The 22999-nt window shown below is 51.3% G+C and overlaps 2 protein-coding genes and 1 pseudogene across 2 annotated transcripts in view; 1 reads left to right on the top strand and 2 right to left on the bottom strand.

Moving 5' to 3' along the window:
• The window catches only part of LOC147099747 (ferritin heavy chain, oocyte isoform-like), a 412482-nt gene that overhangs the window by 310961 nt on the left and 78522 nt on the right, over window positions 1-22999 (bottom strand). The gene's annotated exons all lie outside the window — the stretch shown is intronic.
• Window positions 2224-21722, top strand: LOC147099749 (ferritin heavy chain-like; annotated as a pseudogene).
• On the bottom strand, window positions 10021-14165 carry LOC147099750 (ferritin heavy chain, oocyte isoform-like). The gene is made up of 4 exons (XM_085969154.1): window positions 14160-14165; window positions 11204-11350; window positions 10697-10822; window positions 10021-10349 (listed from the first exon to the last, which is right to left on the bottom strand). Exons 1-4 carry the CDS (start codon window positions 14163-14165, stop codon window positions 10197-10199), a joined length of 432 nt encoding a protein of 143 aa, XP_085825280.1. The 3' UTR covers window positions 10021-10196.

Raw genomic sequence — 22999 nt, 5'->3', positions numbered from 1 at the left:
GTATAAAACACTGGTTAGGCCGCAGCTAGAGTACTGCGTGCAGTCCTGGTCACCATATTACAGGAAGGATGTGATTGCACTAGAGAGGGTACAGAGGAGATTTACGAGGATGTTGCCTGGGCTGGGGAATTTTAGCTATGAGGAAAGATTGGATCGGCTGGGTTGTCCTATTCATCCCTCAAATAAAAACAGAAAATGCCGGAGACACTCGGCAGGTCAGGCAGCGTCTGTGAAGAGAGAAACAGAGTCAACGTTTCAGGTCGATGACCTTTCGTCAGAACTGGAAAAAAGCCGGAAATGGAACAGATTCTTAAGCAAGTGAAGAGGCTGGGAAAGGGGGGAGGGGAGGAAAGAGCAAAAGGGACGGTCTGTGATAGGATGGACGGCAGGAGAGATTAAGAGACATTGAGAGATATTCAAGGCAAAGGGAGATGGTAATGGGACAGGTTAAGAAACAAAGGATGGCTCTAGATGAAGTGTAAATTGTGCTTTCTTTTAAATATTAATCCCTCAACCAACATAACAAAAACAGATGATCCGGTCATTATCACATTGTTGTTTGTGGGAGCTTGCTGTGTGCAAATTGGCTGCTATGCTTCCTACATTACAACAGTGACTACACTTCAAAAAGTACTTCATTGGCTGTAAAGTGCTTTGAGACGTCCGGTGGTCGTAAAAGGCGCTATAGAAATGCAAGTCTTTCTTTTCCCTAGTCTCATTCTTTTGTATTTTCCCACATTATATGCCATTTTCCACCCACCTATCCCGATCCCTTTGTATTTGTAGGTCCGCCTCACCCCCATTATTAGATTCATGCCAGCTTTAAATGATGGTTAACTGTGTATGTGTGTTTTTGTAATGTTTTAAATATGACCTTTTGCACGAGTACATTCCATGTATTTGACATGTACTGGGGTAAGTCTCGTCTATCCGCCGGGGAAAGGATGTTTGAGTTAAGCTGACGGGATTGGGGGGATTGCAGGAAGAGAGAGGCAATCACTGTGTGTACTCTTTTTGAGCAACCCATAAACAAAGAGACTAACTAAACTCAAAACATTAAGTGAAACTTAACAAATTAAGTTGAAATTTGGTTGCTGGGTGATGAATCACTCCAGTCCCCACGGGGCCCACCGGTCGCAGGCGGCCTCGAGCGTGCCGGGTTCACCGCGTGCTCCATCTCCAAGGACACCCGGGCACGAACGTGGCCACGGAAGAGCGGCAGTCAGTCGGCCGAACGACCCTCTGCTGCCTGGACCCAGTTGCTGGCAATCACTGTGTGTAGTGTTGGTTGTGTAGACTTTGTCCCACTGATGTGAAGAGACTATCTGTTATAGACTTGTTTTAGTGATTAATCTCTCTTGATGTTTGACTGTCGAGAAGGAAAGTACAAATGGAAAGAGGCGAGGAGACTGGTGAATCTTCTCTGGTGGAACAGGAAGTCCAGTAAATCATTCTGAGATGAGAGTTACTGAGGTTTCCCTCAATCTGGTCAGGGAAGGACGGTGCTGGGGTTCCATGGATACCTTGTGTTCCTGTTTGGACCACAACACTGTGGGATCAACAGGAAGGAACAGGCTAAGAAAGCACATCAAAGGTCTAACACTATTGAATGAAAGATGAAGTAAGGAAAAGTGGGACGAGTGGACTGACACACGTGTTCATGTGATACAGGTATGTTGAGAATAACCTCAGATTTTCACCCAAGGTCAAAACTCAGATAAAGCTCTAACACTGTGACCACGTCTCTAATTGTTTATCCTATAGTTACCTTGCTCTATTCTCCAACTCTCCATTAGGCTTAGAAGTGGCAGCTTTAGCCGTAGGAACCTAGTGCAGTGTGGTTCTAAGCCAATGGGACTCCATGAAGAGAGTATTGTTCTTCACCCCCTCCCCACCAACAGAAATGATCTTCACCAAGAAAAGAATCCCATAAAAGCCAGTTGGAACTCCCAGATTTGAATTAGGACAATTCTACTAGACTAGATTGGGTGTTTAACCAAATTGTCTGCAACTTAAAACATCAAATGAAACTTAAAATTTGGTTGCTGGGGTCGATGATGCATTCCAGTCGCTGCGGTGCCTACCCGTCACAGAAGGGCTCGAGCATGCTGGCCGACACCGCGTGCACCATCTCCAGGGAGAACCAGGCGCAAACATGGCCACGGAAGACAGACAGGCAATCGGGCCGAACAACACTCAACCGCCCGCTGCTTGGACCAGTTAATGGCCTTTTTGGGAAGGCCCAGGAGCAGTCCGCCGAGAAGGTCCTCTCATCTGCCTGCTCCCTCCACACTGGGTGACCGAAGATCAGGAGCGTGGGACTGAAGTGCAACCCAAAATTGAGCAGCTCCTTTCACATAATGAATGAAAGGAGGACTGCCACCTCACATTCTGTGTAAACACAGCCCAGTGTATTCTTTTAGTTTGGACCAACAACAAATTTGACTGTAAATTAACAAAAGTTCAACTAAAACATAAATCAAATTAAAATTTGGTTTTCCGGGTTGAGAGGCACTCCAGTCCCCGCGGCGCCCACCGGTCGCGGAAATACTCAAGCGTGCCGGCAGACACCGCGTGCTCCATCTCCAGGGCCACCCGGGCGCGAACATGGCCGCGGAAGAGAGGCAGGCAATCCGGCTGAACGACCCCCCGGACCAATTGATTGCTTTTTTAGCCAGGCCCACAAGGGTGACCGTAGATCAGGAGCGTGGGACTGAAGTGCAACCAAAAATCAAGGAGCAGCCTCTTCAGGTAATGAAAGAGGGGCTGCAACCTCTCACATTCTATGTAAACGTGAAACACGGACTCCTCCAGGCCGCAAAAAATGCAGGCGGCCTGGGAGTCCGTGAACCTATTTAAAACCATATTGCACGGGACCGCTCCGTGCAACACCCTCCAGGCCAAGTCCCCGATGGAACAAGGGAGGACTCCCGCGTAGAGAGCCCTCCATTGAGGACCTCCGCCACCGCCGGTCAGCAAGACGCCACGCCAAGGCGTGTCCGGATGGCAGACGCAGACGGCAAAGTGGTGTCTGCGCAGGAGCAGCCCGTACAGGAAACTCCTCCGCACGGAATGAAAAGGCACGGAGGGTCTTTCCTCGAGACGGCGCAAGTTGTGAGGAGCCGGTTTCCGAGGGGAGTTTCGGGGCCGGGCGCCGATTAGGAACTCCGTCTGAACGGGGGCAAGCTCGGACGGGATCGCCCCACGTGCTCAAGGCGCCTCGATACACCTAGTGGAGCCAGGGCCCAGTGCCACCTTCACCGACTCAATGGCTTGGACCACGAGCCGGACGTTGGCCCAGGACCAGCGCCGCACCAGCTCCTCCGCCATCGAGCAGATCCCCGACTCTGGTCACCTTGCCAGGCACAGCCCTGCGCTCCGCCAGCCACCCGAACCCACGGTCGTGGAGGTGCGGATTCCTGAGCAACGGCTCCCGAAGGAGAGCCGCTGCTCCTGAGGGGGGGGGGGGGGTGGGGAGAGAAAAAGAGCTCCGCCTGGAAGCGACGTAGTTCCAAACCCATAGCAGTTCCTGGTAGAAGACAGGCAGCTCCCGCAGGCTGGCACGCATGCCGCCCACTTTCACAAACAGGAGCTGCGTGGCGTAATTGAGGCCGTGCAGCTGGTGGAAGAAATACGTCGCCAACGCACAGCATCTCAGAGGACACAGCCCAGCGTAGCTCTTGTCTGAAGACAACCAAATGTTATCAGAAAATAAGCAACCACTCAAATTTACAAGGAGACAAAATCCAGTCCAATGTTGAACAGTTTATTTACAGTTAGTGACAGTTGATATTACACAGAGCCCAGGTCTCACAGCTCTTTGTACAAAGTCACACAACCCATCATTCCCTGAAGGACAGGGTCTCCCACACAATTATATAAACACGAGTACTGAACACAATAAGCTTCAGTCACTCTCCCCCAGGGTGTGCTTGTCAAACAAGTACTCTCCCATGCCATTCTCAGGGGCTCCCAGTCTCTTCAAGTTGGTGATGTGATCTCCAAGCTTCTTGATTATCTTCACTTGCTCATCCAAGTAGTGGGTCTCCAGGAAGTCACACAACTGAAAAGAAACAAAGTGAAACTAGTTATGGCCAGTAGCAGATATCAAGGAACATCCAAGCTCCCCCCACTTCCTCTAGAGTTGGGATTTTAATCCTCTTGGACTGGAGGATAGTCAAGTGGTGTAATTGAGATGATGTAAATTTGCTCAAATGATCGAGTAATTCCTGTACAATAGATGCTTAGATCCTGGAACCACTGCGACACACTTATTCTCAATGTCCACATAAGGCCAACTGTCCCATCCTCACCGCAACCCCCTTAAGAACCCAGGAGACACCCCAACACAAAGCGATTGGGCATGTAGATTGTTGAATCGGCTCAAGGACAGCAAGGTTCCACCACCTCCAACACACCCAAAAACCCACCAAGAACTTACATGAGGGTCAGTGCTCCCAGTGGAGAGTTTGTGCAGATCCAGCAGACTCTGGTTGACATTCTTCTCCATCTGCAGAGCTCTCTGCATCACCTCCAGACCATTGCTCCACTCATCCTGCTCTGGTTTCTGAAGGTGAAAGTCACAGTTCACTTACAATGAATTAAACAAAAAAGACACAAGACAGCACAAGGAAAACAGGGGTGAAAAGCAGCCAGAATTCCATGTTACCATGAACCAATGTGTCACAGGAATACAGAATGACAGCATTGCTTTAGAAAGTATTGGAAACAAGGGGAACCCAACAGAAGGCCACTCATTTATTGAATCCAACCTTGATGTCCTCCAAGATGATTCGGCCTCCACGCCGATTCTGGAATTTCATCAGTTTCTCAGCATCCTCGTGTTTCTCATGTGACTGCTCCTTGAGGAACTCTGCAAAGTGACGCAGGGCAACATCATCCCGGTCAAAGTAATAGGACTGTGGAGAGAATTTTAAACAGCTTCATCAGACCTAGATCTTCATATACAATGCAAGATTATATTTACCCCTAGTTAGCTAGTGAGTTCTTAATCTTGCAAAAATAGATAGAACCATAGAAGATAGGAGCAGTAGTAGGCCATTCGGCCCCTTGAGCCTGTTCCAACGTTTAGTGAGATCATGGCTGATCATCCAAACAAGTACCCTGTCCCTGGCTTCTCCCTTGATCCTGAAGATACCATTGGTTAACTAGCAAAATGCAATTCACTTCACTAATCTGAACATGTTGGCCAGCTTCTCCTCCCAAGAACCAGGATGAAACAGTCAACCAACAAATAAAAACTATAAACTACAGTTCAGGATTATATTTCATGACCAGTCAAACTAAACTCTACTGCTGGATAAGTAGTCCCTCCTCTACTTCCTGTCATTCAGATGAGATGTTAAACAGAGGCCCTGTCTGTCCTCAGGTGGATGTGAAAGATCTCAAGGCACTGCTTCAGAGAACAGGGGAGTTCTCTCCAGATTCCCAGGCCAATATTTATTCCTCAACCAAAACAGATGATCTGATGAGTCTCATTGTTTGTGCAAGCTTACTGTGCACAAATTGGCTGCTGCATTTCCCACATAACAGGTGACTTCATTGACTACCTCCCAAAGTGCCTTGTAGCCAAAGAGATCTAGGCACAGTGAACAAGGCTTCAACACCAGAATTCCCAGAACTTCACTTCCAGTTAAAGAGAAAGCTAGTGAGGACCTGCCATCATGTCACTCACTACAGTCACCCCACTGAAACTGAACTTTGTTTCATATCAACAAGCACCAACAGTCACTTGACCAGGTTTGTGCTCTTCTGTTACAAACTCAGGCAGCAGCTGAGCTAGTTCCATATATTAAACCTGCTCAACAGAGTGCAGCTGCTACAAGGAGCAGGCCATCAACACAACAAGCTCACCCTGAAGTACTCACTGCTCAAACATTGCTTCCCCAGGTAAGGAAGTCAAGAGAAATATAGTTGAAAGCCAGTTCATGGAACTACAGAATGTCCAGCTTTTAAGAATACAGCAACAAGGAATACAAGACTCACCATGGAAAGATAAACATAGGAGGAATAGAGCTCCATGTTAATTTGCTTGTTGACAGCATCCTCACAGTCCTTGTGGTAGTTCTGACGTACTTGGGAGGCCATCTTCACTATTTCCTGTTATACTATTACTGCTCACTAGCACCTAGAAAGTTCAAAAACTAACCCTTTCTAACTCAAGCTCTTGTATTTATACTACTGGGACAGCCTGCATTCAAACAAGGAATGATTGGCTCTCAGGGATTGTCAATCAGGAATCTTTCCTGAATCCAGGCACCAATTAACAAAGGAGAGGGTGTGTGGGGGAGGAGGGGGTGAGACCCAGAGCCAATCAGAGCTATGGAAAACCGGCAGGTTTGGGAGATCAGTCTCGGTGATGTCATTGCTTTTGGGTTCCTTGACCTTCTTCAAATCGGAAAGTCTCTCGTTGTTTGATGCTCTCATTTGAATTAAATGACAATTTGCTGCTTTCCAAAAGCTCAAGGTGCTGAGAATCATCCTTCGCTATCGATGAATTTTCCTACAATTGTTCCTTCATCGTCGCTGGGTCAAAATCCTGGAACTCACTGCCGAACAGCATTGTGGGAGTACCTTCACCGCACGGAGTTCAAGGCGGCGGCTCACCCCCACCTTCTCCAGGGCGACTCGCGCCGGGCAATACATTCTGGCCGTTGACAGCGACGCCCACATTCCGTGAATTAATATTCTAAAAATGGAATCAATTGATTGGAAACATCTTTGTGTGTTATGGAACATACACCAGAGTATTATTCATTTCACATTTTCAGATTCTGTAGAACCGGGACCCATGAGGCTTGACTTTCCATTAAATATTTCTCCCCATCACACAATCCCTTCGAATGTAAAGACAGAAATTTCTCTTCCAGAAAAACAGGCATGTTCCCGATGGCGGGGAGTCCAGAACCAGGGGTCACAGTCTAAGGATAAGTGGGAAGCCATTTAGGACTGAGATGAGGAGGAATTTCTTCACCCAGAGAGTGGTGAAGCTGTGAAATTCTCTGCCACACAGGGCAGTTGAGGAAAATTCATTAAATATATCCAAGAAGGATTTGAATATATTTCTTGAGGCTAAAGGGATCAAGGGATATGGGGAGAAAGCAGGGACAGGGTGATCAGCCCTTGGATGATCAGCCACGATCTCATTAAATGGCTGAACAGGCTCGAGTTGCCGAATGGCCGACTGATGCTCCAATCTTCTATGTTTCTCTGTGTATTTTCTAGCCCGTCACTCGGGGAGCTGCTACCAGGGCTGTGCTTCTTTGTAGTCAGACTGTAGGAAATGTATCGGCACGGAGCGGGGTGAACGTCGACCTCATAGATTTTGTGAGATGCAAACAGTTACCATTAGTGCCGTTCTGACCTCAGTGCGGGGAGTGCTTGCAGCCGAACCGCACCCGAGTTCAACGTGTTAAATTGGTATCGAACCTCGGTTAGACTACACTTGGAGTACTGTGCACGGTTCTGGTCTCCATAGAATCATAGAATAGCGCAGCACAGGAGGAGGCCATTCGGCCCATCGAGTCTGTCCCGGCTCGTTCAAAGAGCAATCCAGTTAGTCCCACTCCCCCGCTCTTTCCCCAGGAACCTGGAATTTTTTCTACTTCAAGTATTTATCCAATTCCCTTTTGAAGGCCACTATTGAATCTGTATCCACCGCCCCATCAGGCAGCGCATTCCCAATCCTAACCACTCCTTGTGTAACAAAGTTTTTCCTCCTGTCGCCTCTGGTTCTTTTGCTAATCATCTTAAATCTGTGTCCTCTGGTTATCGACCCTTCAGCCATTGGAAACAGTTTCTCTTTATTTACTCTATCGAAACCCTTCATGATTTTAAACACCTCTATCAAATCTCCTCTTAGCCTTCTCTGCTCTAAGGAGAATATTACAAAAAGGATATAGAGGCACTGGAGGAGGTGGAAATTTGATTTACAAGGATGATAGCAGAACTGAGAGGTTATATCGGTCAGGAATGACTGAACAGGCTGGGGCTCTTTTCTCTAGAAATAAGAGGGCTGAAGGGTGACCTAATAGAGGTCTTTAAAATGATGAAGGTGTTTTGATAAGGTAGATGGAAAGAAAATGCTTTCACTTGTGGTCTTTTGTGGTTGCACAATTTATCTGCAGCTTAAGAAAATGTCAAGTAAAGTTTATCAACTTAAATTAAAGTAACATCAGCCAGGGATCAGTTGTCCCTCCTTTTGGTTGTACAATTTATCTGCAAATTTAAGGAAAACGTCAAATAAGGCTTATCAACTTAGATTAGAATGACACCGGCTGGGGTGACGATGCACTCCAGTCCCCGCGGCGCCCACCGGTCTCGGAAGGCCTCGAGCGTGCCGGCGGACACCGCGTGCTCCATCTCCAGGGCCACACGGGCGCGAACATAGCCGCGGAACAGAGGCAGGCAATGCTTTCGCTTGTGGGGGAGTCCAGAACTCGGCCATAAATATAAGATAGTCACTAATAAATCTAACAGGGGATTCAGGAGCAACTTCTTCAGTGGTTAGAATGTGGAACTCGTTACCGCATGGAGTAGTTGAGGTGAAGAGCAGAGATGCATTTAAGGGGAAGTTTGCTAAAAAAGGAATAGAAGAATATGCCGATCGGATTAGATGAAGAAGGGCAGGAGGAGGCTCGTGTGGAGCATAAACACCGGCACGGAGCAGTCGGGCCGAATGGCCTGTTTCTGTGCTGTAAATTCAATGTAATTCTTAAAACTTGGGCGCCTGTAAAGTTTTTCACATCGAGTGAGCTGAAGACTTTGTTTTGTCTGAAACATGAAGCCGTCAAACTCAGCCCGACTCGTAGAATTGTGGCTCATCGTCGTGTGAAATGTGGGGACTCCGATACCCCAGAAATGCCTCAGAGATGCAAAGACATCAACGTGGAATGGCTGAAGATGGCAATTTCATTGCAGCCGGTGCAGTTCTCAGCTAAGTTCCTAAATTAACGTGTAAACACTGGCGTGTTGCAGCTGCAGCATCATCAACAGTTGAATCCATTCCTGGGGGTGAAGGACACAAATGGAGATGCAGTAGGATTTGGAAAGGATGATTGCTATTTGGTATGAACTGCACAATGGGCCTGAATACCAATCAATACATTTATGGAGGAGCTGCTGGTATTGGGTTTATACATTGATGGAACAGGCAGGGAGGGGGGAAAAAGAATTTCAGGAAAAGTATCTATTTAACTTGGGGGTTGTACTTTGTTCATTTAATGAAATACATTTACTCCTTCCAGAAGGATTATATTTTGTGGGAATACAGTTCCACATGGATTCCTCATCCTTCAATACCTTACCCAAGACCATGAGTGTTGGCAGGTTGGTCAACCATGGTGGGGGAGGAGAGGGGTCCCAGAACAAAGCCCAATAGGGTATTCACACTTTCCTAGTAAGATATCTTTGGAATTCTCTACCCCAGAGCACTGTGGATGCTGAATCATTGCCTTTCGTTTGCAACACAAGATTGAAGTATTTGCAAGAAATACCTACAATTGAAAGGAGATCTTTCAACCTGTGTCTGAATATCCAAGTTAAATATAGTCAAATTACAGCAGCAAAAAAAAAATTCATATGACTGTTCCCATTGGCAGAAGGTTCAAGAACCAGAGGCCACCAATTGAAGGTGATTGGCAGGAGGCCCAAAGGCAACCTGAGGAAAAACATTTTTATGCAGGGAGTGGTTAGGATCTAGAATGCACTACCCGAGGGTGGTGGAGGCTGATTCAATCGTGGCTTTCAAAAGGGAACTAGAAAATACCAGAAAGAAAAAAATTGCAGGACTACAGGAAGAAAGGGTGGGGGAGTGGGATGAGCTGAAATGCTCCTGCAGAGAGCCGTACGGGCTCAACGGGCCGAATGGCCTCCTGTGCTATAACCATTCTATGACCGAATCCCATGACAACACTGCTGCACAGCCTAGTGTAATACTGGAAATGTCACCAAGTTATGCTAACTGGAACAAAAACTACTAAAATTTACAAAGAGTCAAAATCCAGTCCAATATTGAACAGTTTATTTACAGTTAGTGACATTTCACATTAAGAGCCCAGGTCTCTCAGCTCTTGTACAAAGTCACAAGCCATCATTCCCTACAGGACAGGAGTCTCACACACAATTATAAATACAAGTACTAAACACAATAGGCTTCATCCCTGCAGTCACTTCAGTCACTCTTCCGCCAGGCTGTGTTTGTCAAACAGGTACTCTCCCATGCCATTCTCAGCGGCTCCCAGTCTCTTCAAGTTGGTGATGTGATCGCCAAGCTTCTTGATCATCTTCACTTGCTCATCCAAGTAGTGGGTCTCCAGGAAGTCACACAACTGGAAAAAGAGGGAAACTAGTTATGTCCAGCAGCAGATTTCAAGGAACATCCTAGCTTCCCCCGGAGTGTTTAATCCTCTTGGACTGCAGGACAGTCTAGTGGTGCAATTGAGATTAATGGAATTACTGCATCATTAGATTAAACTTCCTGCACAATAGGGGCATAGATCCTAGAATCACTGGGACACATTTACTAGTCAATGTCCACAGTAGGCCAAGCTCCCACCAATCAAAAACCTAAAAGGCACCAACACAAAGCTATTGGGCATGGAGATCTTTTGAATAGGCTCAAGGTTCCACCACCTCCAATTTAACAAATGCCCACGTTACAGCATCAAGAACTTACATGAGCGTCAGTCCTCTCAGTGGAGAGTTTGTGCAGATCCAGCAGACTCTGGTTGACATTCTTCTCCAGCTGCAGAGCTCTTTGCATCGCCTCCAGACCATTGCTCCACTCATCCTGCTCTGGTTTCTGGAAAGGGAAATACAGACAGTTCACTGTACAATGGATTAAACAAACAAGTATTGAAGGAAATTAGGGGTGCAAATGTCTACTCTTACCATGAATCAATGTGTTTGAAGAAAATAGAACTACTGCATTAAGCCAACACAACTACCGGAGTCAAATAACAGATGTATTTAAGGGGACGCTAGATATGTACTAGGGAGAGGTGTATAAAAGGATATGCAGATAGGGTTAGATGACACACGGTGGGAACTGGTTCGTGGAGTATAAACTCTGTCATGGACCCACTTGGCCTGTTATAAATTGGAACCAATTGCTTTAGAAAGTATTTGAAACAATCAGTCCGAGGGGTTCCAGACAGAAGGTCACTCGTTTATTGAGCCAAACCTTGATGTCCGCCAAGATGATTCGGCCTCCACGCCGATTCTGGAATTTCATCAGTTTCTCCGCGTGCTCCAGTTCCTCGTGCGACTGCTCCTTGAAGAACTCGGCAAAGTGACGCAGGGCAACATCATCCCGGTCAAAGTAATAGGACTATGGAGAGATCAGAAAAGTCGTTGTGTATCTCATAGCAGACCTATCATGGTTATTGTACATAAAGCCAACCTGGATTTCACTTTCTTTCAAAGGGTTCAAGCCTCACTGAACTTGTTGTACATTAGCACAGGCCTACTTACTTCACTAACCTGGTAGAGTGGACAATCTGACCCCTAGCAATAGGGAAACTGGCCAATGGAAATGGCAAAAAAAAGAGGCAACATGAGCAAACTCAAGTGCATGAACTGCCTGAAAGGGTGGTGGGAGCAGATTAAATAGTAACTTACAATTATTGGCCCAGAGCTATTGCCAAGGGGCATTAGAAGCAAACCCATTAAAGTCTAGTCACAGTGCACAGTTCATGTAGTACATCAAAGAGGAGACACTGGTCTGAGTCTTAATGGCTACATTCATCCCATGGAACTAAAATTACCACAAGCAGCATTAATTTGGCACCTTCAACACTAATCAAGGCATTTCAGAGGAGAACCAGATACCAAGGAATAAAGGTTCATAAGCCTTCAGAATTTGAAGTGCTTGGTCAAGGTCAAGAAGTAGGAAAGCAGAGGAGTTAAGGGAGAGTTCCCCTGAGTAGGGTCAAAGTGGCTGAAGGATTTACCACCATTAAAGCAAAGGGAGTTAGCGAAAAGACAGAAGGGCACAAACTGATACTTAAAACTAGGAGATTAAGAATATTAGGAACAGGAGTAGGCCATTCAGCCACTCAAGCCTACTTCACCATTCAATTTGATCATGGCTGACCTGTAGCTTGACTCCATCCCCCTCGAGACCCTTACCCAACAAAACCATCTGTCTTGAAAGCTCCAATTGTCCCAGCATCCACAGCTAGGAGGGGAGGGGAGGGGGGGGGGGGGGGGGAGGAGAAAGCAGGTAAAGAAAGTGTTCCAGATTTCCACCACCCTTGTGAAAAAGTATCTCCTGACTTCCCTCCTAAATGGGCTACTTCTAATTTTAAGATTACATCCCCTCATTGCAAAAGCGAAGTAGGGAAAGGCCATGGAGTGATTTAGAAGTGAGGATAACAATTCTGATTTACACACTTTGAATGCAGAGTGTATTCCAAATATAAACTTCAACACCACACTCACAAGAGCCCAGGAAAGAGAGAGTCATTAAGATACTCAGAATATGGTTCAGTTACTGCAAGGACCAGAGAGGCAGTTTTTTAATTAATGCACAAGATGATCAATTGCATTATATTAATTATAGCTTTAAAAATGAATTTACTGTGCATAGATTGAGGGGTGGGCTAGATACAGCACAGAATTTAGTAAAGTAACATTACATAGACTCCACTATGAAGTGGTCAGAAATACAAGACTCACCATGGAGAGATAAACATAGGAGGAATAGAGCTCCATGTTGATCTGCTTGTTGACAGCATCCTCACAGTCCTTGTGGTAGTTCTGACGCACTTGAGAAGCCATCCTAATTATTATTATTATTTATTGCTAAATCTAAACTTTGTTGAAGTAAGAAGCTGGGATTTAACCAACCCCCCCGAACTCCTAGTATTTATACTGCTGGATAATCCAGGGCGTGGCCGCCTAGGTGATGAGTGACATTCCTCAATACCCAATCAGAAGTGGCAGCCTCTCAGAGCACCAATCAAGTAAAGGGAGGAGGGGAGATGACGCCCAGAGCCAATCAGAACTTTGAAAGGGGGTCGTCTGTCCGGATTGCCTCCCTCTCTTCCGTGGCCATGTTCGCGCCCGGGTGGCCCTAGAGCTGGAGCACGCGGTGTCCGCCGGCGCGCTAGATCACTTTCGTGACCGGTGGGCGCCGCGGGGACTGGAGTGCTTAATTGGGCTGGAGAACCAAATTTTAATTTGATTATTAAGGTTTATTTGAAGTTTTATTGGTTTATTACAGTTTGATTGGTTTATTTACAGTTTTAATGGTTTATTTACAGTTTTTTATGTGTCTAAATTTATGGTTTTACCAAAAGAGGATCAAGTAAAGGGAGGAGGGGAGATGACGCCCAGAGCCAATCAGAACTTTGAAAGAGGGTCGTCCGTCCGGATTGCCTCCCTCTCTTCCGTGGCCATGTTCGCGCCCGGGTGGCCCTGGAGCTGGAGCACGCGGTGTCCGCCGGCACGCTCGATCACTTTCGTGACCGGTGGGCGCCGCGGGGACTGGAGTGCATAATTGGGCTGGAGAACCAAATTTTAATTTGATTATTAAGGTTTATTTGAAGTGTTATTGGTTTATTTACAGTTTTAATGGTTTATTTACAGTTTTTATTTGTCTAAATTTATGTTTTCACAAAAAGAGGATCAGAACTTTGAAAAATGAGTGTCATTGGCTGACAAGGCAATAAGGACCCCAAGGGAAGGGGACAGTAGCCTAGTGGTAAATTTAGTGAACCAGTAATCCAGAGGCCTGAATCATTCTCTGCCTTGCTCTGAGTGCTGCAGGTTGTCTCTGGCTTCCTCAGAGTGCTGCAGGAGGAAAGAAGAGCGTGGTGGCCTCCTGACCTGGCAAGAAGGAGAAGCACCAGTCCACCAACAGCCAGACCATCTACAACTGAGGTGCCTGGAGGGAGAGGAGGAGAGGAAAGGCCTCCATCTCAGGAGAGGGAGAGAGGGGAGAGGAACACCAGCCAACTTCTACTTGGAAGGAGGGGAGGAGCTGCATCGTTACTTCCAACATCTGCAGGTGGGTGTCTTTTTTGGGCATTCCCCAAAAGACTGTGTATTCTAGGCGGGGGGAGGAAAGAAGACGGGCCGGAAAGCCTGGCCTGGGTCGGCTGGAGCTGCCCAGGTGAAGCCTCTTACTCGCTTACCTGCATCGAGAAGACCTGGTGTGGGGCTGAGCCTGGGCTTTTTCCAGCCTACCCAGGCGAAGACATCTTCTCCCCCTGCCCGAAGATCATCTTCATAGACTTTGTTACCATCGGGGAGTGCACCCCTGCTGACACCCACCCACCAAATACCACCTAGAGTGGTGACCCTGCCTTTGCGGGCCCCCCCCTCCTTCCCACCCACCACCCCTCTCTCTCTCTTTATCCCTCTCTTTTGTCTCTCTCAAAGGGCACCTCCCTTAAAATCACCAATAGCCACTTTGAGCAGAGAGGAGGAGGCCCCTCTCCCAATCATTCCATCAAGGGGAGAGGTGGGCCATTGGCTTTAAACTCCCTCTGCTCGGTGGCAGACCTTACATTTTTACTGAGGCCACTTAATACCACACGGCCTGTGACTTGGGGTGTGTGTAGCTCCCAAAAAATCACCCCAGTATGGCTTCGACGTCTTCGGCGGTGACGGGGCCAGCGAGAACGTATGCGGCGGTGACGGCCAAAGCCACGGCTGCTCCCGCTCCTTCCGTTGCCCTGTCACCGTTCCGACTTATTACGAAGAAGCTCGGGGTGAAGAGCTACACTCACCCCAACATGACTATCGAGGAATGTGTGAAGGCGATGGCTGGGGTTGTCGGCCCTTCAGCCATCCTCGCCGCCTCGAGGATGTATGGGAAGGCTGTGTTCTTCCTGGAGTCCGAGCGGGCGGTGGCCCTGGCCATCGCCCAGGGGCTCACCGTGGGCGGGACCTTCCTGCCGGTGGACCCTCTTGAGGCCACCGCGCAGAGGGTCGTGTTGTCTAACGTCCCGCCCTTCATCTCCGGTGAGCTCCTCCTCCCCCACTTGCACCAACTTGGGGAGGTGAGGTCGGGGATTACGCCGATCCCGCTCGGATTCCGGGAACCCAGCCTTCGCCATGTCTTCTCCTTCCGGCGCCAGGCCTTTATCCAGCTGGCGCGGGAGGGGGAGACGGACGGGGCCTTTTCCGTCCTCCGCGAGGGGACCCCGTACCGCGTCTTCTATACGACGGACGGCGTGCGGTTGCATGCCTGCAAGGAGGTGGGGCATATCCGTAAGAACTGCCCCGCCTCCAAGGCCGCCAGATCGACTGGCGTGGCCGTAGCTGGCGCCGCCGCCGCTCCTCCCCCCGGGTGTAGCCGTGCCCCCCCTCAAACAAATACCACCGGGGTGCGGTCGTCGTCGGAGGTCGATGCCATCCTGGCCTCCGGCGGGGGGGGAGGATGGTTGTCCGGTCGGGAAGAAGACGCGGGGGAAAAGTAAATACCGGAGGGCGGGTCCCCCCGAGGAGGGCGTGCCCCACAATATGGAGCCCCTGACGCCAGAGAGCGTCGCCGCGTTAATCGCGGAGTGCGGCGGCGGGGGGGACCTCGTGCCCGAGCCTGTGGCTGCGACCGCCGAGGCGGTAGCGCCAGAACCTGCGGCCGGGCTTGGGCCCGAGGGACCCGAAAAACCCGCTCCACCGGGGGGAGCGGGGGAGGCCTCTGCGGAAATGGAGGTTTCCCTCTACCCCTCCGCACTTAAAAGAAGGCGCGACCCCCTGGATGAGGAGGAGGACCGGGAGGAGGAAGGTCCCTCCGGTCAGGAGGAGTCGTCGCCCGCCGCGGGTACTGCACCACACCCCACCGCTAATACCATCACGGGCGAACGGCAGGGGTCGCCTGTCCCTAGGGGGGCTGAGGCAGAGGTGTCTGCCCAGCTCGTGCCTCCCGGGGATGGGGACGAGACCCTGCCCGTGGGGGGGGTCGCGGAGCAACCCGCGGCAGAAGTAGATCCTCTTTCAGTACCGTTACCTCTCGACGGGTCGGGCGGCCTGGGGTTCGGGTCGGGCGAGTCCTCGGATAATGAGCTCGCCCAAAGTGACCCGGTCGTCTCCCAGGTGCTGCTCGACCTCGTCGAGGGGTTAAATGAGATTACCCCATCCGCTGGGTCGGAGGCCGGTGGCGCAGAAGAGGAAGGCCCTCTGTCTCTGTCTCCGGTGCCGGGCGACATGGAGGAGTTCGTTTTTACGTACTCTCTGATCTCTCTGGTCGTTCCGGCGCCCGGGGCAGGGGGGGACTCTGAACCGCCGCCGTCTTCTGGCCCGGCGCCCCTAGAGGAGCCCAGGGAGGAATCCTCCGCTACCGATCCTGGGGGTGGGATCCGGGCGGAGGCGGGGCCGGCCGTCGCGGCCGAGCCGCTCGCTGCGCGCCGCGTGGCGGACGGGTCGGCCGCTGGTGGCGACCCCCCGGAGGAGGACGGGGACTCGCTGGTGGGGGCGGAGGAGGAATGCGATTCCATCGCTGATGAGGAGATGGAGGACCTCGCGCCCCTCGCCGGGACCCCCCCTCATTCCCATTGAGGATCTCCGGGACTTTGTGGCCACGTGCCAGGGTCGTCAAAGGACCCGGCTGGCCCTCGATAGATGGTCGGGGCTGGTGCTGCTCGTCGGGTCGGCCCGCGTCGCCTTCAAGACCATGGTCGCGGACACGGGCGTGGACCCGCTCGAGCTGCGTCAGTTCCGGTCCTTCCTCACTGGGCTGCAAAGGGAGTGGCGGTCGACTAGCGGCCGCCCTCCCTTCCCCCGTTAGTGATAAGTAGGGGTTGGATTATGCTTCTGAAATGAAGATAACCATAGCCAGCCTCAACATCAACGGCGGCAGGGAAGCTAGCCGCAGATTTAATAACTTTTCGGTCCTTCGGGACGGGAAGTATGCGGTATGCTTCCTGCAAGAAACCCACACCGTTCCGGGAGACGAGGCCATGTGGCTCCTGGAGTGGCAAGGAGGGGTCAGCATGAGTCACCTCTCCAGTGTTTCCAGTGGGGTGGCTATTTTGCTGGCCCCGCATTTTCAGCCGGAGATCTTGGGGGTCAAGGAGCTCGTGCCGGGCCGCTTGCTCCAGGTCACTGTTCGCCTGGGGGGCGTGCCGCTCCATTTAGTGAACGTGTACGCCCCTGGGGCCCGTGCGCAGCAAGCGCGCTTCTTTGAAGAAGTGTCCACTCTTCTGGGCTCCATCGACGCGGGCGAGTGCGTCGTCATCGGGGGGGATTTTAACTGCACCCTCGAGGCAAGGGACCGCACCGGCCGCCTGCGAAGCCCGGCCTCGATGGAGAAGTTGAGGGACCTGGTCGGGTCCCTCGACTTGGTGGACGTCTGGCGAAATCTCCATCCCGACTCCAGCGCTTTCACTTGCGTGAGGCCTGGGAGAGGAGCGTCCAGAATCGACCGCCTTTACATTTCCCGGGCATACGTTTCCTGCGTTCCGGCGGCTTCCATGCGGCCGGTGCCGTGCGCGGACCACCACCTGGTGTGGGCGGAGCTCGTTCCGCTGCGCGCGCGGGGTGGGTCCGCGTACTGGCACTTTAACAACCTGCTGCTGGAGGACGCGCGGTTCCAGGATTCGTTCCGTCGGTTCTGGGCCGGCTGGAGAAGGAAGCAGGGGGGCTTACCCTCCTTGAGGCTATGGTGGGACGTGGGCAAGGCTCACGTCCGTCTCTTCTGTCAGGAGTATGCGAGGGGGTCGACCAAGAGGCGGGAAGCCAGAGTCGGGCGGTTGGAGAAGGAGGTGCTCGACCTGGAGTCCCGTCTCGGTCAAGTCGTCGAGGACCTGGCCCTGCGGTTGGTGTACGAAGAGAAGAAGGGCGCGCTGAAGGACCTGCAGCTCGTCGGGTCCCGAGGCGCGTTCGTGAGGTCGCGGATCCAGTTCCTGCGGGACCTGGACCGCGGCTCCCCCTTCTTCTACTCGCTGGAAAAAGACGGGGGGTCCGTAAGCAGCTCCTGGAGCTGCTGGCCGACGACGGATCTCCGGTCTCGGATCCGGAGGGAATCCGCGCGGAGACCCGCGCCTATTACGGGGCTCTGTTCTCTCCGGATCCGTCCAGCAAGGATGCGCGCAGAGTTTTGTGGGAGGACCTGCCGAAGGTCGGCCTGGAGGGCGCCGAAAAATTGGATGCTCCTCTGTGTCTGGAGGAGCTGACCGGCGCCCTCCGCCAGCTCTCTAGGGGGATGTCCCCGGGGCTGGACGGGCTGACCGTGGAGTTCCACAGGGCGTTCTGGGACGTCCTGGGAGGCGACTACGCGCGGGTCCTGGGGGAAAGTTTGGCGACCGGGGAGATGCCCCTCTCTTGGCGCAGGGCGGTGATTGTCCTGCTGCCTAAGAGGGGTGATCTCCGCCTTAAGAACTGGCGCCCGGTCTCCCTCCTCAGCACGGATTATAAAATTTTTGCCAGGGCCATGTCTGCTCGCCTTGGCGCCGTGCTGGCCCACATGATCCACCCCGACCAGTCCTACACGGTCCCGGGCCGGTCTATCCATGATAACATCCATCTGGTCCGGGACCTGGTCCACCATTCCCAGAGGGCTGGTCTGTCGGTCGCCTTCCTTTCCCTGGATCAGGAGAAGGCGTTCGACAGGGTGGATCACGAGTATCTTTTCGGGACTCTGCGCGCATTCGGGTTCGGGACGCATTTTGTCGCCCGGATCCGACTTCTGTACGCTGCCGCGGAGTGTCTGATTAAAGTTAACGGGTCCTTGACGGCGCCCCTTCGCTTCGGGAGGGGGGTGCGTCAGGGATGCCCCATGTCCGGCCAGTTATATGCCATTTGCGTGGAGCCTTTCCTGCGCCTCTTGCGGAAGAGGTTGACGGGACTGGCTCTGCAAGGGCCGGGCGTGGAGGTGGTCCTCTCGGCTTACGCCGATGACGTGCTCCTCATGGTCACGGATCCCGTTGACTTGCGGAGGATGCGGGAATGCCAGCAGATTTACTCGGACGCATCCTCCGCCAGGATCAACTGGGGGAAATGTTCTGGACTCCTGGTGGGTCAGTGGCAGGTGGACTCCCTGCCGGAGGAGTTCAGGCCCTTCGCCTGGAGCACTACGCACCTCCTCTACTTGGGAGTCTACCTCTGCCCGGCCAAGGATGCCTGGCCGGCGAACTGGCACGAGTTGGAGGCCAAAGTCGTCACTCGCTTAGGACGCTGGACAGGATTGCTCCGAGTGTTGTCCTACAGGGGTCGGGTGTTGGTCATAAACCAACTGGTGGCCGCCATGTTGTGGTACCGGTTGGTTACTCTGATCCCTCCCCCTGCGTTTGTCGCCAAGATACAGAAGAAGCTCGTCGACTTCTTCTGGAACAACAGGATGCACTGGGTCTCTGCCGCGGTTCTGAGTCTCCCGCTTAGGGAGGGCGGTCAGGCGCTGGTGTGCCTTCGCACCCAGGCTGCGACTTTCCATCTTCAGACGCTGCAGAGATACCTGTACGTTGAGAATCCTCCAAGATGGTGTGCGCTGGCGACGTATTTTTTCCGCCAGCTGCACGGCCTCAATTATGACACGCAGCTCCTGTTTGTGAAAGTGGGTGGCACGCGTGCCAGCCTGCGAGAGCTGCCTGTCTTCTACCAGGAACTGCTATGGGTTTGGACCCAGGTCGCTTCCAGGCGCAGCTCTCCCCCGACAGGAATGGTGGCTGTCCTTCAGGAGCCACTGTTCAGGAATCCGCACCTCCACGTCCGCAGGTTCGGGTGGCTGGCGGAGCGCAGAGCTGTGGCTGGCAAGGTGACTCGAGTCGGGGACCTGCTCGATGGCGGAGGAGCGGGCTGGATGGCGCCGGAGGAGTTGGCAAGGCGCATGTCTTGGGTCAACGTATGGTTCGCGGCCGATGCCATCGAGTCGATAAAGGCGAAAGTGCGCCCCGGCACCACTAGGCGTATCGAGGCGGCTCAAGCGTGTGGGGCGATCCCGTCTGATCTTTCCCCCGTTCGGACGGAATTCCTTGTCGGCGCGCAGCCCCGAACCCCCCCTCGGGAACCGGCGCCTCACAACTTGAGCCGTCTCGAGGAAATACCCTCCGTGCCTTTTCATTCCACACGGAGGGGTTTCCTGTACGGGCTGCTCCTGCACACCTTCCACTTTGCCATCTTCGCCTGCCGTCCGGACACGCCGTGGCGTGCCGTTTTACCTTCCGACGGAGGCGGAGGTCCCCATTGGGGGGCTCTCTATGCGGGAGTCCTCCCTTCTTCTATTGGGGACTTGGCCTGGAGGGTGTTGCACAGGGCAGTCCCGTGCAATAGGTTCTTAAGTAGGTTTACGGACTCCCAGACCGCCTGTTTGTTCTGCGGTCTGGAGGAGTCCGTATTTCATATATATATCGATTGTGAGAGGTTGCAGCCCCTCTTCCATTATTTGAAGGGGCTGTTCCTCAAGTTTTGGTTGCACTTCAGTCCCACGCTCTTGATCTATGGTCACCCGGTGCGGAGGGGAGCGGGCAGGTTGGAGGACCTCCTCGTGGGTCTACTCCTGGGCCCGGCTAAGAAGGCCATTAATTGGTCCAGGCAGCGGGCGATCGAGGGGGTCGTCCGGCCGGATTGCCTCCCTCTCTTCCGTGGCCATGTTCGCGCCCGGGTGGCCCTGGAGATGGAACACGCGGTGTCCGCCGGCGCGCTCGATCATTTCTGTGACCGGTGGGCGCCGCGGGGACTGGGGTGCATTATTGAGTTGGAAAACCAAATTTTGATTTGATTCTTAGGGTTTATTTGAAGTTTTGATGGTTTATTTACAGTTTTTATTTGTCTAAATTATGTTTTCACAAAAAGAGAATCAAGTAAAGGGAGGAGGGGAGATGACTCCCAGAGCCAATCAGAACTTTGAAAAATGAGTGTCATTGGCTGACAAGGCAATAAGGACCCCAAGGGAAGGGGACAGTAGCCTAGTGGTAAATTGACTGAACTAGTAATCCAGAGGACTGGAATCATTCTCTGGCTTGCTCTGAGTGCTGCAGGTTGTCTCTGCCTTGCTCTGAGTGCTGCAGGAGGAAAGTGGAGCGTGGTGGCCTCCTGACCAGGCAGGGAGGAGAAGGAGAAGGAGAGACGCCAGACTACCACCAACCAGACCATCCATATCTGAGGTGCCTGGAGGGAGAGGAGGAGAGGAAAGGCCTCCATCTCAGGAGAGGGAGAGAGGGGAGAGGAACACCAGCCAACTTCTACTTGGAAGGAGGGAAGGAGCTGCATCATCACCTTGAACATCTGCAGTCCTCCTACTTTGACCGGGATGACGTTGCCCTGCGTCACATTGCCGAGTTCTTCAAGGAGCAGTCACACGAGGAACGGGAGCACGCGGAGAAACTGATGACATTCCAGAATCAGCGTGGAGGCCGAATCATCTTGGCGGACATCAAGAAACCAGAGCAGGATGAGTGGCGCAATGGTCTGGAGGCGATGCAGAGAGCTCTGCAGCTGGAGAAGAATGTCAACCAGAGTCTGCTGGATCTGCACAAACTCTCCACTGAGAGGACCGACCCTCATTTGTGTGACTTCCTGGAGACCCACTACTTGGATGAGCAAGTGAAGATGATCAAGAAGCTTGGAGATCACATCACCAACCTGAAGAGACTGGGAGCCCCTGAGAATGGCATGGGAGAGTACCTGTTTGACAAGCACACCCTGGGGGAAGAGTGACTGCAGGGATGAAGCCTATTGTGTTTAGTACTTGTATTTATAATTGTGTGCGAGACTCCTGTCCTGTAGGGAATGATGGCTTGTGACTTTGTGCAAGAGCTGAGAGCTGGGCTCTTAATGTGAAATGTCACTAACTGTAAATAAACTGTGCTCTATTGGGAAAAAAAAAATTAACAAAGGAGAGGGGGCGGTGTGTGATACCCAGAGCCAATCAGAGCTTTGGAATACAGAGGTTTGGATGATTATTCTGTGATGTCATTGCTGTTGGTTTCTTTGACTTTCCTCAAACTGAATTTGAAAGCGTCTCTGTTCTCAGAATCAGAGTTTCACAACATATCTCAAAGAGCTCGATGAAATTCCACCCTACAGATGGTGTCGAGCACAGCCGGCTCTAAGTTAACCCGTCTCTCGGAGAATTGATGGGCATCTCGGTGGGTCCAGAATGAGTCCATGATACCAAGGTTCACAATGTTGACCACAATAGATTGAAAGAGACTGACCTACACCAGTCAGTCTGCAGTGGATCTGCAAAGCAGCCCACAACGAGTTGGAGAAATGGAAAGTGGATCAGTGGGGAGCTTCAGACAGAATCTGTTGCTCCGTCACTGTAAAGTGCGATGTGGACCTTTATCCCCATGAAATTTAAGAGCTGTAAAGTCCTGTGGTTAGTTTGCACTGTTTCCTCATCTCCTGCAAACCCCGGGTCTGTTTTGAGGAATGGTTTTATACCAGAAAGGTCAAGTGTCTCGTGTTTTCTCGACCGATGCTGCCTGACCTGCTGAGTGTCTCCAGCGTTTTCTGTTTTTCTTTGAGATTTCCAGTATCTGCAGTATTTCGGTTTGTGTTCCTATCCTGTTGTAACTCTGGTCCAACTACCAGGCATTTAATAGGACCACAAAACTGTTATGTTCATTAATAACTAGTCGTTTGTATTAAGAACAGCTAGCTTTTGCTAGACACTTTATTGAGCACATGTGGACTAGGTACAGTATCTGTAGAGGCCTCCATCTTGACTGCTGCCTTGTGGGTGGCCTAGTGCATTGTGGGTAGCCCACTCTTATATACATACAGCACCACCTAGTGTATCATTCCAGAATGACAGGTTACTGATCATTACATCCCCCTTTCTTTGAGGTTAAACAAAATCAGTATCAATCAATATCAATCAATAACAACATAAACATCTTCAACAGTCAATACATTTTCAATGTCGTTTTCTTTGTACTCAAAGATTAAGTCTATCAGGCTTTTTTACTTCACGTGTGGATCTTCTCAGCACAGGTAAGTCTGATGTTTTTTCATGAGAGCCTGTATGTGTATTTGTGTTAGATTGTTCTGGTGGTGAGTGACAAGATTCAGTTGCGGCATTGTCATCGAT

Source organism: Somniosus microcephalus, chromosome 28 (genome assembly GCF_052327205.1).
Source record: "Somniosus microcephalus isolate GS21.2 chromosome 28, FLI_Smic_1.0, whole genome shotgun sequence".
NCBI lineage: Eukaryota > Metazoa > Chordata > Chondrichthyes > Squaliformes > Somniosidae > Somniosus > Somniosus microcephalus.
The sequence above is the reverse complement of the archived record's forward strand: the minus strand, read 5'-3'. Positions and strand labels throughout refer to the sequence as shown.